Here is an 18,363-nt window from a genome sequence, read left to right as displayed (position 1 = left end):
GAGGATGTCTACAACGAATTTAAAAGGAATATGACGGAAAAATATTCCGATCAAGAAACTGGTTTCAATCACAACTGATGGTGCACTGTCAATGCTGGGTGTCAATGCCGGCTTTGTTGTACTTTGCAGAAAAATCCCGAATTCCCCACCTTTGCCAATTACCACTGTGTTATCCACCAACAAGTGCTAACGAGCAAGATTATTTACTTTTCTTATGTAATGACAGTTGTCAAGATCGTCAACTCAATTTGTGCCAGAGCTCTACAACATTGAGTAACGATTTGAACAAGCAATGAGCTTGATGCCACCTACAGTGAACTAATCCTTCATGCAGATACGAGATGGTTGATTCACAGAAAAGTCTTCCAGAGATTTTTAAGTCACTTTTTTAAAGCAAGAAATAGGGTATTCAGTGGGCTGTCAGGTGTTTGGTGTTTCTTAGGGACAGAAACTTGCCACATATGTGCAGTGCAGTGAATGTGTTCCAAGTTGAAACTGAACCTGTGATCTTCCCAGTTAAAGAGCAAAATTACTGAGCACTTCCTAAATCTGGTGAAAATTCAACAGGTCAAATACAAAGGGTTCCATCCAAACAAATTGTGTGACCATCTCAACAAATTGGAAAATGAATTCGACAGACAATTTCAGCAGTTAGACAACAAATCATTCTGTTTGCCTTAAATTCCGTTTTTCAAGTGGACATTGGAGAACTGACAGTAAAGTTTCAGCCGGTGTTCAAATAAAGCAGTGGAATTGACATGGAAATAATTTCATGCTCACATTTTTGCAAGCAGTGTCTCACTCGAGCATACACAAAAACACTCTTACACACATTGAGACACAGACAAGCACACACAGATTCAACGTGCACAAATACACACACAACTCATTCACACTTGCACAATCTCACACGTTTGCAAACACTATCATAAACTATCTTAGACAGATTGAGACACAGACAAGCACATACATATTCCGTCACCCAGTCTCTCACTCTGATTTACACTCACTCACACAAACACACTCATCCACACAATCTCACTGTTGTAAGCACTATCACACTGACTCAGAGTTTTACACATATACCCAACTCTCATATAGACACGTGTCTCACTCATACACCAGACACACACTTTCCAACTTACACATATACATCACTCACAGGCACGCACACACAAATATCTCTCTCTTTCACATACACAGAGGTGTGTACACACACACACTACACACATTCTCACAATCTTACAATCACATGTTTTCCAATCTATCTACATGACTGAAGATTCTAATTTCTGGGACCATTCTTGCAAATTTTTTTTCAACTTCTCTATTACCTTTACATTCATTCTAGCAGGTACAAACATGAACTGCATATCTGTGTTGGTCAGATTGACAATACTAAAATTACATTGAGTGGGAGAGAACGACTGTCCTTAAACATTGTCCAGAAGGGAAAAAATGCAAGCTGTATAGAAATGACCAATTACGCCATTCCTCCTACCAAAAAGAAAAAATAGGAAATGTCTCAAAAACTTTTAAAATTATGAGGCTATTAGGCAGGAAATTAGACGCATAAATTGGAAGGAGGTTTTCTCAGGGAAATGTACAGAAGAAATGTGGCAAATTTTCAAGGAAAATTTGTCTGGAGCTCTGCACAGCAATGTTCCAATGAGACAGGGGAGTTATGGTAGGTTACAGGAACAATGGTGCACGAAAGCTGTAACGAATTTAGTCAAGAAGAAAAGAAAAGCCTACAAAAGGTTCAGGGAGCTAGGTAATGTTAGAAATCTAGAAGAGTATACGACTAGTAGGAAGGAACTTAAGAGGGAAATTAGAAGAGCAAGAAGGGGTCATGAGAAGGCCTTGGCAGACAGGATAAAGGAAAACCCCAAGGCATTCTACAAGTATGTTAAGAGCAAGAAGATAAGATGTGAAGAAGTAGGACCTATCAAATGTGACGGTGGGAAAGTCTGTATAGAACCGGTAGAAATAGCAGAGGTACTCAATGAATACTTTACTTCAGTATTCACAGTGGAAAAGGATCTTGGTAGTTGCAGTGCAGACTTGCAGTGGACGGAGAAGATTGAGCATGTGGATATTAGGAAAGAGGATGTGTTGGAGCTTTTGAAAAGCATCAAGTTAGATAAATCGCCGGGACCGGATGGGATGTACCCCAGGTTACTGTGGGAGGCGAGGGAAGAGGTTGCTGAGCCTCTGGCAATGATCTTTGTGTCATCAATGGAGACGGGAGAGGTTCCAGAGGATTGCGGATGTGGTTCCGTTATTCAAGAAAGGGAGAAGAGATAGCCCGGGAAATTATAGACCAGTGAGTCTAACCTCAGTGGTTGGTAAGTTGATGGAGAAGATCCTGAGAGGCAGGATTTATGAACATCTGGAGAGGAATAGTATGATCAGAAATAGCCAGCACGGCTTTGTCCAAGGCAGATCATGCCTTACGAGCCTAACTGAATTTTTTGAAGATGTAACTATACACAGACAAGGGAAGAGCGGTAGATGTAGTTTATATGGATTTCAGCAAGGCGTTTGATAAGGTGCCCCATGCAAGGCTTATTGAGAAAGTGAAAGGGCATGGGATACAAGGGGACATTGCCTTGTGGATTCAGAACTGGCGTGCCCACAGAAGGCAATGAGTGGTTGTAGATGGGTCTTTTTCAGAATGGAGGTCGGTCACCAGTGGAGTGCCCCAGGGATCTGTTCTGGGATCTTGCTCTTTGTGATTTTTATAAATGACCTGGATGAGGAAGTGGAAGGATGGGTTGGCAAGTTTGCTGATGACACAAAGGTTGGTGGTGTTGTGGATAGTGTAGAGGGATGTCAGCAGTTGCAATGAGACATAGATAAGATGCAAGACTGGGCGGAGAAGTGGCAGATGGACTTCAACCCAAAAAAGTGTGTGGTGGTTCATTTTGGCAGGTCGAATAGGATGAAAGAATATAATACTATAAGGGTAAGACACTTGGCAGTGTGGAAGATCAGAAGGATCTTGGGGTCCGGGTTCATAGGACGCTCAAAGCAGCGTCACAGGTGGAGGCTGTGGTTAAGAAGGCTATGAAATACTAAGGTTATGAAATACTGGCCTTCATCAATAGAGGAATTGAGTTTAGAAATCGGGAGATAATGCTGCAGCTGTATAGGACCCTGGTCACCTGGAGTACTGTGCCCAGTTCTGGTCGCCTCATTACAGAAAGGATGTGGAAGCCATAGAAAGGGTGCAGAGGAGATTTACAAGGATGTTGCCTGGACTAGGTGGCATGCCTTATGAGGATAGGTTGAGAGAGCTAGGTCTTTTCTCCTTGGAGAAGTGAAGGATGAGAGGTGACCTGATAGAGGTGTATAAGATGTTGAGAGGTATTGATAGAGTGGATTCTCAGAGGCTTTTACCCAGGGCTGTAATGGTTGCCACAAGAGGTCACAGGTTTAGGGTGCTGGGGAGTAGGTACAGAGGAGATGTTAGGGGCAAGCTTTTCACTCAGAGGGTGGTGGGTGCGTGGAATCAGCTGCCGGTAGTGGTGGTGGAGGCGGATTCGATAGGGTCTTTTCAGAGACTTTTGAATAAGTTCATGGAAGTTAGTAAGATAGAGGGTTATAGGTAAGCCTAGTAGGTAGGGATATGTTCGGCGCAACTTGTGGGCCGAACGGCCTGTTTGTGCTGTAGCTTTTCTATGTTCTAAAAACTCACTTTTACGTCTATTATGGACAAAATAGTTCAAAAAAACTTATACAGGGAGGAAAGTGGAAACCTGCACAGTATTTGAGTCTTTATTTCAAAATGATCTCCATTCCAGAAAAAGTACACTAGTGAAGGCCATCTATCTTCAATCAATAAACAATAAATAATTACAGAATGGAGTTAAAGAATGGACATTCACATTCATTTCCACTTACCATACTCTTACTGAAATTGAGTGCTTCCAGTTTCTCTTCAACTTTCACTCCCGTGTTTACACAAATGGAAGAAACCTATACCTCAGTGATCAGCTGTAGGAGTACAATGATATAGACTTGGAAAGAGGAAACAGACTACAGGAGAAATGGAGGAGGAAAAAGGGGAAAGTGTAATTTTTCTGGAGTTTCCCAGGCTCATTTGCTGAAGTTAGGGCAGGCAGTTGGGAGAACCCCCTGTGCACATGGTGTAGATGCTCTGTATCAAGAATATGAATTACAAATAAATTACCACTTGATTCTGCACTCTCCCACTTTACAAAATAGTGATGCTGATTTGTATTTTCTGCTTTCTTTACATAATCTTTCTTAAGGCTTTCAAAATAACTGAAAATACATTTGATTTCAGGACTTTTATTCAGAACTTCTCAAACAAAACTCATAACAATTGCTCATCTGAACACATTTTAAACTGCTGTCTTAATACCATTCAGATGTAGCACAAAATATAAAGACCTGCGCCAAGGTCTTCCTCATTGTTCTTCTCACCATGTTCATTCAGGTCTGCTACTTTCCTTGTTGACTGCAATTGTAGGACATGAGCTGGTTTTGCTTTGAAGAGTTCAGTGCTTAAATTGTTCTGATAATTTATACAAAAATATTGTTATCCCTAAAAATGGTTTTTTGAAGACTCTTTTAGTAATTTTTCTCTGAAGAGGCAGCTTCTTATAAACAGAATTATGTCTGACTGTTACTAATCATGGATCCTTTAATCTGACAATGTGCTGGGAACCTGTATATGAATGCAGGGCTCTTGAACTTCTTGTAGAGGTTCAGGCTTCTAACAAAAAACATAGTTGCACAGACATTTTAAACAGAAAATGCTACTACAGACATAACTTGTCATTTTCTTGTTTTTGCTTTTTCTTATGCAAGTCCAAGTAACAAAGGCTTAACTTAGCAAAGAAATCAATTTAGTCAAAGAGGCGTTCCTCTCCTTTACATTTTGCCCATTGTTCACCGTTTGTATATGCCCTGAGTAGTACTTTGTTGCGAGGTGAATCCAGCTTTACTTGCATATATTTCTGAAATAGTGATTGAATGCGACTTTAGGAATACAAAGCTTGGAGCTGACGTAATGCAAGTGTGACACAGGAAACTGGATATATGACAAAATATTGGATATGACATAGATGCTGCAATAATGGTTCTTAAGCCAAAAGACCAGGTCAAATGGGTAAAATGTTCACAAATCCAATTGAAAGTTTATGAGTCACGGTTTGAGTAAGCTTTCCTTCTCCCTCACCGTCACATAACTAGGACATCAATTGAAGCTACGTCAATCAATAGGTTAGAGAATGCAGAGACTACTACATAATTCAACACTTCCATTTGCAACCCAATGATTTGATGTTGGATCAAAATATAGCAAAAATATAAATTGTTAGTGAGGAAAAATAAAATCTCGTTATTATCACAGGCCCTTTGCAACCATCCAACAGGAAGTATACTAACAAGCACTATCACCCCAGCATCCAGAGTCCAATCAATTGTGGCTCCATGCTTAAGCCACTGCAGTTCATGTCTGTCAACGTGATGTCGACTGCTATCTTCAAAGTCACATTTATGTTCCTAAGTCTATTAGACCTTGGACTGAAACTTCTTGCACCAACTTCAAACAAAAGTTTCTGGTGTTGAATTGGACATAATGTTTACACCAAGGCACAGATTTTCAGCTTCGTGTTGGGTACACAGTTGGAAGAAATCCTGGTTCCACAAACCTAACTTTTAAAAATGGCTGCCCGGACGTCAGATTTTCAATCCAGTGGAGATGGCTAGATTAGAAGTCGGGCCAGGTGATCGCAGAAGTAGTGAGCAGCCTCCCAATAAAGGGACAAAACTTTAGAACCATGAGGAGGAATTTCTTCAGCCAGAGGGTGGTGAATCTATGGCACTCACTGCCACAGAAGGCTATGGAGGCCAGGTCATTGAGTATATTTAAGACAGACATAGATAGATTCTTAATTGGTAAGGTGGTTAAAGGTTATGGGGAAAAGGCAGGAGAATGGGATTGGGAAACTTATCAGCCATGGTTGAATGGCAGACTTGATGGGCCTAATGGTCTAATTCTGCTCCTATATCTTATGGTCTTCTGGTGGGTGTGGAGGAGAGCTGAGCAGGCGGCCTTAAGGCCTCCAGCAGTGTCTAAACATGAAATAAAACATCCTCCCAGTCCCTGCCCCTCAAGCCTCAACGCTTCCCCGAGCCCAATCTATGCCAACCCGTGCCACTTCATGTCCTATGCCCACCCCATAATCCCTCATGCCCTCTATGCCACCTATGCCCCAGTACTCACCCCCACGGCCTTTCTCACCCCTATACCAACTTAGTTCTAACTCATGACAACCCATGCTGCCACTCCTTTCCCTTATACTTACTATGCCAATTCACCCAGTATCCACTATGGACAGACTTCAGAAACCATAGAGAGGAGATAAAATAAAATTCTATAAAATAAGTGCAATGCCATATTGAAACAAAAACACGTTCATAAAAAACCCACTTTCTACATTTACATACATTCCTTCAATTAAATAAAGCCTCATCAACAATAAGCATTTAATGCACAGTCCCTTATAACAACCTGCATAGTCCTACAGTCTATAACCACTTGTAGCTGTCAATCAAGTGATAGGGCAAGCACTCTAAAATATATGGTTATAAGATCAGATATGTAACACCAGCCCAGTAATGAAAACCCTCAGCTTATGTCAATAGAATGAAGTAGCAAGCAGTTTATTTTTTTTTAAACATCCCAGAGATATTTTTCAAAGATTTAAAGGGCAGGACTTTTAAATGCCATGGCAGCTTGACAGGCCACTTTGACAGGTGCTTTTGACAGGTCCTCTTGATGCTTTTGACAGGTCCTCTTGACAGGTGCTTTTGACAGTTGATTTTGACAGATCTGTTGACAGTTCCAATGAGTTTGACAGTTAATGAGCTTATGCACTTTTTATGTGTATGCATGGCTATTTTTAACAATTCCAAAGGGCATCTTATCCTCCCCAAAAAGCACCAGATTGCCTTCAAAGGTATCCCGGGGCCAGATCCAAAGGGGCATTCCAGCTACCCAAATGAATCCATGAAGTTCAGACCTGTCTTACCAAGTCTGATGTCACTCTCCTGGACTACCAGAATCCAAATTGAGTGGAGGCAGCTGATGATATAAATTGCCAGCTGCCTTCATAAATCCCCCCATTTCCAACCCTCGAACATAGGAAGCTCAGGGATGGGACTCAGGGTTTTCGAGTACTTCTGCTATTTTCACCACGACAGAGGCTTTCTGTCATGACACAAATCTGGGCCCAAGTTTTATAACCTAAGATTATTTATTACTATAACCAAGTCTCCAGACTACAATGTCAATCCTAATACTGTACTCTAATATGTTTCTCATAGGCCACATGGAAACTAAGATGCAACTCAACACTGGAGTGTACCACCCCGACCAAACAAGAACTGGGAGGCAGAGCTTAGACTTCAGAGAATACATTATTTTACTTTTTCGCTCCTGAATTCACAAGTGCAAAGTGTAATATAATGTTACAAGCTTCTTTCGCATAGAAGAAAAAATGGCACAAAAATTTTATTGAAAACCCTACAGCAGAACAAAAGAGACAACATCAACTGCTTCAAATGTTAACTTCTTTTTTTAAAAAAAGTCCGAAAGCTTCCTTTAGAAAATCCAGTTTGTAAAACATATTTACATAAATGCATTGCCCTACTGCTTTTAAGATGATTCACTTTTGCGAGTTGAAGAATAGGCTTGACCCAGTCAATGCAGCCAAGATAAACAGTTACCTTAAATTGCATAATTGTAAAAGTAAATTTAAAAAATTCAGCCAAATTTTTTTTTGGCTAATCCTCCTCCCTCATTCTCTCTTGAAGGCACTATTACTCAGGTCCTGTTTTACAGGCACCAGCTAATACTACAGTAAACTGGCCAACACAGTCCACTTTGATACTATCCAAGGCTCATGAGCACATTTTGGAGGATTAATCTGATGGCCATTATGAGTAAAAACCCCATCCAGCTTAGAGACACTGAGACCAATTATAACAATAAATACTCTGGCTGTGATTGAAGAACTCAGGACAGACTAGAAATCATACCTTGGACCTTTTGGTCTCTATTTACATGGTGCATTTATCCACATTAGGCTATCACGGAGCTATAAACTAAAATAAAGATTACCAACTATTTCAGCACGTATTGGCTTCCTAGTACTAATCACTTCCAGGTCAGAATTGTCATTTTGTTTGAAATGCTACACAAGTTGGAATCCAAAATTATCCGAAACTCTCAGCTGCAACTGTAATTAAACGTTTGCATTAGGATATGTACAACAGATATTGCACAACTCTAGATCGCTCCTCCAATCTGCCTCCTCATAACACTAAATACAAATATCCCTTTGGTACCATGTTCATCAATTTTTGAGGCTCAACTGGGGTCCTGTGGCATTTGCCAAGAAGCAAATGAAAGCATGTATGATTAAAGACTACATTTTTATCACTTCCAATTTTTTCCCATCCTCAGCTCCAAGAGTGAAGAAATGGGATGCTGTCCCACAGTTGCTGGTCTACTTTTCCTCACTTGAATGACCATCCTTCATGTAGAAGACCAGGCAGCCACTGTCAACAATTTATTTAACTGGAAAGAGCAATGTCTTAGTCAATCTTGCCTGTGTTTTCACTTCCAAACAGAAGTCACTGGATTTTTCTCTCAGCTTTAACTTGGACCACTGAGACAGTCTAATGCACCCCTATGGCCTGAAATCAACTCGCTCAGCAGGTACTGAAGGCAGAGCGCACCTAATCTGTATTGTCACCATGCAATGTGTTTGCCACTGAGGTATAGTTCACAGATTGTCACCATGACTCATTCTGCCTGCCTGCTTCTCCCAACAGTAGTCCTATTTCATTTCATAAAGCCTGGAAAACTGAATTTAAATTACAAAAGGAATGGAAACCATAAAGAATGTATTTTTTGCCATCCTAGAAACACTGTACAAGCTTACATGTAATTCAAATATCAATAAAGAATTAAATCTCAGAACTGGTTACTAGAATATCTTATCCTAAGAATTTTAACCTCTGGCTCAGTTATTGCATTTGAGTCAGAATTACATGGCGTTCTTCAAAAGTGGCTGAGGGTACAGTATTCTTCACAATCAAGCACCAATTATTTGAACTGTTACAGAGACAATGCATATATTTGAGGAGAGGTGTGGACATCCAGAGTCAACAGTCAGAAGAATAAAACCTTGCTGTGAATTTCATTGATGGCTGTAAATAGAACTACACTACATTAATCGCAACAAAACACATTACAATTTTTTTCTTCTGCTTCCACCAAACTTCAAGCCCACTCAGGATTTCAGATCCAAACTCTCAGTTCCTGTCATCCATTTTGTTTCCATACCCATCCAAGGAAGTGCTGCACTAGCACTCTGAATACTACCAGTCAACAAAGTTCTCGAAATTTCAAAAACAAAGTGGCAGCATCATGGAGAATGTACAAAATGTTGAAATCTAGTTCCTTGGCTGCTGTATGATTGCTGTTCCACTCTTTTGTTTCCCCCTGCAACCACCACCCTACCCCAGGCCAGCTCTTCAACACAACATCAAGTCTCTGCAAGATTCATCAATCTAAAGAGATGATATCTGGGATGCTGCTGCCTCCTCCTCCACCGCCTCCTGCTATGACCCCAGTTTCTGCTCGGCTGGTGCTGCTTCCCTCGTGGTGGTGGGTTGATGAGATGATGCTCCCGACAGTAGTGGGTGTCATAGTCGGTGATCCAACAGCAGAGGAGAGATTGTCCAGAAATATAGATTGACAGTACTGCAGTTGAGGAAATAGAGGGAATAATAAAAGTAAATGAGATATCAATGATCTGATATGAACTTAAGTTTTCTTTGTTGGGAGAAGGGGGCAAATGTTTTGCTCTCTGCATCATCCCACAGTTGAAGATTCTCAAGTAACATGCCCCCAGACCTCTGATAGTCACAAGGAGGTAGGCAAAGAGTCCTAGAGAAGAAGATTCACTCCCCTTCCTTCTGCGAAAGTGCTTGTTCCTCTGCTTAGCACACGGGCATATCAATGCACCAAAAAGAATTGCTGACATGAAATCCAAGGTTTTTTTGTTTCCGTTACGGAGGTGTATATTTTTAAGAATCCTGTCGGGGTAGGGTTAAAATTAATTCAGTTAATTTTAAAATGTTATTTAGCCCCTAATCAACCTACCAAAGCAACAGGCTAACCTGTGATCTGACCTTGTGATTGTAAAGGTATTAAAATTACGCACAGCAGGAACGCGTTACTGAGCGCACTGTCATTGCTGTGCATCATTCTGTATCTTTAAGTGATGGCAGCGCTCCGAAAGCTCGTGCGACCAAATAAACCTGTTGGACTTTAACCTGGTGTTGAGAGACTTCTTACTGTTGCTTACAGGATATGTTATTAAATTTAGAATAATAGGAAGGACCGAGTCTTGAGTTTTGCAGTTAGATCAGAGTTTCTTTTAATCATTCAATTCACCCAAGAATTCATTTGGCTGACCATAACAAGTGAGCACATGAGGATGCTTTTAAAACCAGAAGAAAACTTTGATGGAGAAAAAGCAATGGAAGCATGAAAATATTACCATCTGCTCCAAATACTGGACAGCTCTGAATTTTTAAACTATTGCCCATGTTTATCCATTACTATATTGTTTAATTTGAAAATAAATCAATATTTTAGCCTCTTTGTCTCAGGCTTTGCATTTGATTTTTCTATGATTCAAATGAATGGAATACATTACATACTATTGTTATGCCATTCTGTGGACCTTGGTGCACATTCAGAATGAAACATACAACATTAAAAGGAGAAGGGATGAGGAAGCACTGTGAAACCACTGGAAGGAAAGTTGAATCTTTGAGGAATAAATGTGTGCCAGCAAGTATTTAGTTAAAAACTAAGGAGTCAGGGCGATGATGGGTGAAACACTAGTCTTTCAGCTCACAAGCATGGGTTCAAATGCAACCCAGAATTATTAGATGAAATTCCCCTATTTTCAGATTGTAAGGATCCTATGTGAAATGAGTTCCTGCAAGTACAAAACTTTTCCTGCATTGACAATTTTCTCAAGAGGCTACAGGATATTTGCTGTGGGAAACTGAAAGCAATGTTACATTGGTACAAGGAGTGCTCTTCTGAAATTGGGACCTGAAACATATGAAGAAATATGCAGTAGTAGACCATTTGGCTTCTCACACCTGGTCCGTCATTCAATACGATATTGCTGATCTTCTGAACTCCACTTTTGCACCTGCTACACGTATCCCTCGATTCCCTGAGATCAAATATCAATTTCAGCCTTCAATAAGTCTTAACAATGAAAAATCCAGAATCTTCTGGGGTAGAAAATTCCAAAGATTCACAACCCTCTAAAGGAAGAAATTCTCTTCCTCCTCAGTCCAAAGTGATCACCTCCCCCCTTATCCTGCACATGTTCTAAAGTCCTCAGGCAGAGGACACATCTTCTCAGTATCTACTCTGTCAAGCTCCTTTTGGAATCTTGTACGTTTCAATGAGATCACCTTTCATTCTTCTTATCGCCAGAAAATACAGACCTAATATACTCAGTCCATCAAAGGACAACCCTCATTGCAGAAGTGAATCTTCACTGTATTGCATCCAATGCAAGTATATCCATCCTTAGATATGGAGACAAAACTCTAATTCTCCAGGTGTGGTCCCAAAGTCCCACACAACTCTAGCAAAATCTCCTTATTTTTGTACTCTAATCCCCTTGCAATAAAGGCCAACATGTCATCTGTCTTCCTAATTGCTTGCTGTATCTGCATGCTAAACTTGTGTTTCTTGTATGACTGCACACACACACACCACAAAGTTTCATGCCTTTTAAAAAATGCTGCTTTTCTATTCATAATACCCCACATACTTGATCTGCGAACTTGTTGCGCACCCACTAAACAGGTCTAAATCTCATTGCAGCCCATTTTTATTCTTTGTGCATATTGTACAGCAGAGGGAGCTTTATTCTGACTATGTTGTACTTGATGAGGGAATGTTCAATGCTAACAACAGAAGCTTAAAATGGGAGAAGTTTCATTCCCCAGCACCAAGAACTCGCGCCTTAATGAACAGAGAAAAATAAACAAAACAAGCCCAATTCTTGTACTGGCCAAGAATTTAAAAGGAAATAAATTCAGAAGACTTGAATCTATAGATAGGAACTGTGCTCCCATGTTACAGGGGCACTGGGTGTAGATGCAGCTCCCACTGATAAAAAATTGACGTAGATCTCTAGGATAGGGGGACAAAAGACAACAGATGATCTGCAATGGTTGGGCAGATACGAGTCCAGGTCAGTACAAACACATGGTACGATGAGTTTTCATCCACTGGCTCCCTTTCCTCCTCAATGATGACTCAGCATCAGTCTATGCAAGGCCAATGAGCATTTCCCAGTCAAATTTATGTGTAGCTGCAGACACTCGAGTAGCACAGGTCTCAGAAGCTACCATTGGACGCAGCACCATTATCTCTGCCAAGAACTTAATAAAGAACAGTGGCAACAAGTTAAAGTATTGGGAGCTGGTTGGAGAGGAGAACAGCATTGGGATGCTGTTACACAGTCACTCTCCCAAAACATGCACATTATAAAAGTGCTCATGGTGCCTCAATGTATTACAAAAAACACTAATGGTGATAGTAAAAACTATTTCATGCAGTGCACCATACTACAAGAAGCTACATTACATACATACCTGAGGATCGCTCTGAAATAATGAGAAAAAGTCCAGATCTGAAAAAGAAATTGCATTTGCAAGATAAGGTACTGTATAAAGAAATACAGGATCAAATATGCATGCCCTATTTTCAAATGCAAAAAAGGTTCACGTATAAAACCCATTTGGGTGTATTTTTCATTTAAAATGGAAGCACACATATCAACGCATACAAAACCGTGCTCATTTTCCAAGTAGAGGGAGGTGGATCGGTAGAGAGAGAGGAAAGGGCAGCAAGTAGTTAAAATAGAATAGTACTAATCATATGACAACCAGGTGATCATAGCTGGAAAAGGAAACAAAGTATATATACTTCAGTCTGTTGACACTGATGATTGGGCATAGTCAAGCTTATTCAGAAGCTAGAGCACAAATTGATCCTTAGCAACTAAAGCATCATGGCCAACATATAGATTTGTAAAATATACAATATAATTTTAGGTTAATCATTTACATGACCATCATGGCCTGACTACATCACCCCGGTGGCTACTAAATTGCAGATTGCCACGAGTCATTCGTTATAGAAAGGATAATTCAATATGAAGGTGAGGTTACACTTTCTGGGGAAGGTGGGAACACTTTCTGGGGAAGGTGGGACCTGTACCAACAGGAGGGAAATTTGCTACGGCTCTTCGGGGGGGGGGTTTAAAACTAATTTGTCAGGGCAATGGGAAAAGGAGTTGTAGTCCGGAGGTCAGTGAGTGTAGTGAGGTACTGGGAAGGGTATCATGGTCAAAGGTGGGTACCAGCAGACAAGAAGGTGGGTTGAAGTGTGTCTACTTCAATGCAAGGAGCATCCGAAATAAGGTAGGTGAACCTGGGGCGTGGATTGGCACTTGGGACTACGATGTTGTGGCCATTACGGAGACATGGGTAGAACAAGGACAGGAATGGTTGTTGGAAGTTCCGGGGTATAGATGTTTCAGTAAGTGTAGGGTAGCTGGTAAAAGGGGTGGAGGAGTGGCACTGTTAATCAAGGAGTGTGTAACGGCTGCAGAAAGGCATTTCGAAGGGGATCTGCCTACAGAGGTAATATGGGCTAAGGTTAGGAATAGGAAAGGAGCGGTCACGTTGTTAGGAGTTTACTATAGGCCCCCAAATAGTAATAGAGATGTGGAGCAAGAAATTGCTAAGCAGATTATGGATACGTGTGGAGGTCACAGGGTAGTTGTCGTGGGGGACTTTAACCTTCCAAATATTGATTGGAACCTTTATAGGTCGAATAGTTCGGATGGGGCAGTTTTTGTGCAGTGTGTGCAGGAGGGGTTCCTGACCCAATATGTGGATAAGCCGACAAGAGGTGGGGCCACATTGGATTTGGTAATGGGAAATGAACCGGGCCAAGTGTTGAATTTGGTTGTGGGAGAGCACTTTGGATATAGTGACCACAATTCGGTGTCTTTTGTTATTGCAATGGAGAGGGAGAGGGCCATACGGCAGGGCATAGTTTACAATTGGGGGAGAGGTAATTATGATGCAATCAGGCGGGAATTAGGAAGCATAGGATGGGAACAAAAATTGTCAGGCAAAGGCACTAATGATAAGTGGAACTTTTTCAAGGAACAAATACTGCGTGTCCTTGATAGGTATGTCCCTGCCAGGCAGAGAGGAAATGGCCGAGTGAGGGAACCATGGTTCACAAAAGAGGTGGAATGTCTTGTCAAGAGGAAGAAGGAAGCGTATGTTAGGTTGAGAAAACAAAGTTCAGCTGGCTCGATGGAGGGTTACAAGTTAGCAAGAAATGAGCTGAAAAAGGGGCTTAGGAGAGCTAGGAGGGGGCATGAGAAGTCCTTGGCGGGTCGGATCAAGGAAAACCCCAAGGCTTTTTACTCTTATGTGAGGAATAAAAGAATGACCAGGGTGAGGCTGGGGCCGGTCAAGGACGGCAGTGGGAATTTGTGCATGGAGTCAGAAGAGATAGGAGAGGTGATGAATGAATACTTTTCTTCTGTGTTCACCAAGGAGAGGGGCCATGTTTTTGAGGAAGAGAGGGTGTCACAGGCTGATAGGCTGGAGGAAGTAGATGTTCGGATGGAAGATGTACTAGCAATTTTGAATAAACTGAAAGTTGATAAGTCCCCTGGGCCTGATGAAATATATCCTAGGATTCTTTGGGAGGCAAGGGATGAGGTTGCAGAGCCTTTGGGCATTGATCTTTGGGTCCTCACTGTCCACGGGGGTGGTGCCAGAGGACTGGAGTGGCGAATGTGGTTCCTGTGTTTAAGAAAGGGAATAGAAATTACCCTGGTAATTATAGGCCGGTTAGTCTTACTTCGGTGGTCAGTAAGTTGATGGAAAAGGTCCTTAGGGATAGGATTTACGACCATTTAGAAAGATGCAGCTTAATCCGGGATAGTCAGCACGGATATGTGAAGGGCAAGTCTTGCCTCACAAATTTGATAGAATTTTTTGAGGAGGTAACTAAGTGTGTAGATGAAGGTAGTACAGTTGATGTCATATACATGGATTTTAGTAAGGCGTTTGATAAAGTCCCCCACGGTCGGCTTATGAAGAAAGTGAGGATGTGTGGGATAGAGGGAAGTTTGGCCGATTGGATAGGTAACTGGCTATCTAACAGAATAAGAAGTCTCACAACACCAGGTTAAAGTCCAACAGATTTATTTGGTAGCAAATATCATAAGCTTTCGGAGCGCTGCCCCTTCGTCAGATGGAGTGAAAATCTGTTCTCCAACAGTGCACAGAGACACAGAAATCAAGTTGATCACCATGTGCGCTCCGAAAGCTTATGATATTTGCTACCAAATAAACCGGTTGGACTTTAACCTGGTGTTGTGAGACTTCTTACTGTGCTTACCCCGGTCCAACGCCGGCATCTCCACATCATATCTAACAGAAGACAGAGGGTGGTGGTGGATAGAAAATTTTCGGACTGGAAACCGGTTACCAGCGGAGTGCCACAAAGATCAGTGCTTGGTCCTCTGCTATTTGTAATTTTTATAAATGACTTGGAGGAAGGGGCTGAAGGGTGGATCAGTAAATTTGCTGATGACACCAAGATTGGTGGAGTAGTGGATGAGATGGAGGCCTGTTGTTGGCTGCAAAGAGACATTGATAGGATGCAGAGCTGGGCTGAAAAATGGCAAATGGAGTTTAACCCTGACAAATGCGAGGTGATTCATTTTGGTAGGACAAATTTAAATGTGGATTACAGGGCCAAAGGTAGGGTTCTGAAGAATGTGGAGGAACAGAGATCTTGGGGTTCATATCCATAGATCTCTGAAGGTTGCCACTCAAGTGGATAGAGCCGTGAAGAAGGCCTATAGTGTGTTGGCATTCATTAACAGGGGGTTTGAGTTTAAGAGCCGTGAGGTTATGCTGCAACTGTACAGGACCTTGGTGAGACCACATTTGGAATATTGTGTGCAGTTCTGGTCACCTCACTATAAGAAGGATGTGGAGACACTGGAAAGAGTGCAGAGGAGATTTACCAGGATGCTGCCTGGTTTGGAGGGTAGGTCTTATGAAAGGTTGAGGGAACTTGGGCTTTTCTCTTTGGAGCGGAGGAGGTTGAGAGGAGACTTGATAGAGGTTTATAAGATGATGAGGGGGATAGATAGAGTGAACGTTCAAAGACTATTTCCTCAGGTGAATGGAGCGGTAACTTGGGGGCATAACTATAGGGTTCATGGTGGGAGATATAGGAAGGATGTGCAAGGTAGGTTCTTTACGCAGAGAGTGGTTGGGGTGTGGAATGGACTGCCTGCAGGGATAGTGGAGTCAGAAACTTTAGGAACATTTAAGAAGCTATTGGATAGGCACATGGAGTACTTCAGGATGATAGGGAGGAAATAGCTTGATCTGGGTTTCAGACAAAGCTCGGCACAACATCGTGGGCCGAAGGGCCTGTTCTGTGCTGTACTGTTCTATGTTCTATGTACATCCTCAAAAAAGATGCTGAGTAAATTGGATCTATCAGGAAAAATCAAGGAAATTGGAATGTGTTCAGTTGGTTGTATGTTTTTAAAAACTATTTAAAAATTAAAACTATTTAATGGTAGGAACAGTTTGGCTAGGTTAATGGAACTAATCTTTTTGCTAATGTTGATGAGCCTGGCAACAGATGTTTACTTAAGGCAAGTTGGTAACAATGGAGTATAGAACATCAAGGATTTGAGTAAGATGGGATGTACCCCAGGTTACTGTGGGAGGCGAGGGAAGAGATTGCTGAGCCTCTGGCGATGATCTTTGCGTCATCAATGGAGACGGGAGAGGTTCCGGAGGATTGCGGATGTGGTTCCGTTATTCAAGAAAGGGAGAAGAGATAGCCCGGGAAATTATAGACCAGTGAGTCTAACCTCAGTGGTTGGTAAGTTGATGGAGAAGATCCTGAGAGGCAAGATTTATGAACATCTGGAGAGGAATAGTATGATCAGAAATAGGCAGCACTGTTTTGTCCAAGGCAGATCATGCCTTATGAGCCTAATTGAATTTTTTGAAGATGTAACTAGACACATAGATGAGGGAAGAGCAGTAGATGTAGTTTATATGGATTTCAGCAAGACGTTTGATAAGGTGCCCCATGCAAGGCTTATTGAGAAAGTGATGGGGCATGGGATACAAGGGGACCTTGCTTTGTGGATTCAGAACTGGCTTGCCCACAGAAGGCAAAGAGTGGTTGTCGATGGGTCTTTTTCAGCATGGAGGTCGGGCACCAGTGGAGTGCCCCAGGGATCTGTTCTGGTACCCTTGCTGTTTGTCATTTTCATAAATGACCTGGATGAGGAAGTGGAAGGATGGGTTGGCAAGTTTGCTGATGACACAAAGGTTGGTGGTGTTGTGGATAGTGTAGAGGGATGTAAGCAGTTGCAACGAGACATAGATAAGATGCAAGACTGGGCGGAGAAGTGGCAGATGGACTTCAACCCAGATAAATGTGTGGTGGTTCATTTTGGCAGGTCGAATAGGATGAAAAAATATAATATTAAGTGTAAGACGCTTGGCAGTGTGGAAGATCAGAAGGATCTTGGAGTCCGGGTTCGTAGGACGCTCAAAGCAGCGTCGCAGGTAGAGGCTGTGGTTAAGTATCGAATGCTAGCCTTCATCCATAGAGGAATTGAGTTTAGAAATCGGCAGATATTGCTGCAGCTGTATAGGACCCTGGTCAGACCCCACCTGGAGTACTGTGCCCAGTTCTGGTCGCCTCATTACAGAAAGGATGTGGAAGCCATAGAAAGGGTGCAGAGGAGATTTACAAGAATGTTGCCTGGATTAGGTGGCATGCCTTAGGAGGATAGGTTGAGAGAGCTAGGTCTTTTCTCCTTGGAGAAGCGAAGGAACAAAGAACAAAGAACAGTACAGCACAAGAAACAGGCCCTTTGGCCCTCCAAGCCTGTGCCGCTCCTTGGTCCAACTAGACCAATCGTTTGTATCCCTCCATTCCCAGGCTGCTCATGTGACTATCCAGGTAAGTCTTAAACGATGTCAGCGTGCCTGCCTCCACCACCCTACTTGGCAGCGCATTCCAGGCCCCCACCACCCTCTGTGTAAAAAACGTCCCTCTGATGTCTGAGTTATACCTCGCCCCTCTCAGCTTGAGCCCATGACCCCTCGTGATCATCACCTCCGACCTGGGAA

General features: G+C 42.0%; 1 protein-coding gene across 10 annotated transcripts in view; it reads right to left on the bottom strand.

The window, feature by feature from the left end:
- Window positions 1-4,304: 4,304 nt before the first annotated feature.
- Window positions 4,305-18,363, bottom strand: part of pias2 (protein inhibitor of activated STAT, 2) — a 53,779-nt gene continuing 39,720 nt past the window's right edge. For 4 of the 10 annotated variants that reach the window (XM_078222688.1, XM_078222710.1, XM_078222698.1 and 1 more), the window contains 2 exons: window positions 12,745-12,782; window positions 4,305-6,868 (listed from right to left, as the gene is read on the bottom strand). In XM_078222688.1, the coding sequence (XP_078078814.1) occupies window positions 6,740-6,868; window positions 12,745-12,782 (167 nt within the window). In that variant the 3' untranslated portion in view covers window positions 4,305-6,739. Of the gene's footprint in view, window positions 6,869-7,436; window positions 10,144-11,197; window positions 11,304-12,744; window positions 12,783-18,363 lie in introns of those variants that run through there. The other 6 variants (XM_078222663.1, XM_078222679.1, XM_078222671.1 and 3 more) reach the window with 3 other exon arrangements.

Source organism: Mustelus asterias, chromosome 1 (genome assembly GCF_964213995.1).
Source record: "Mustelus asterias chromosome 1, sMusAst1.hap1.1, whole genome shotgun sequence".
Lineage (NCBI taxonomy): Eukaryota > Metazoa > Chordata > Chondrichthyes > Carcharhiniformes > Triakidae > Mustelus > Mustelus asterias.
This window is presented reverse-complemented; position numbering and strand designations above follow the sequence as displayed.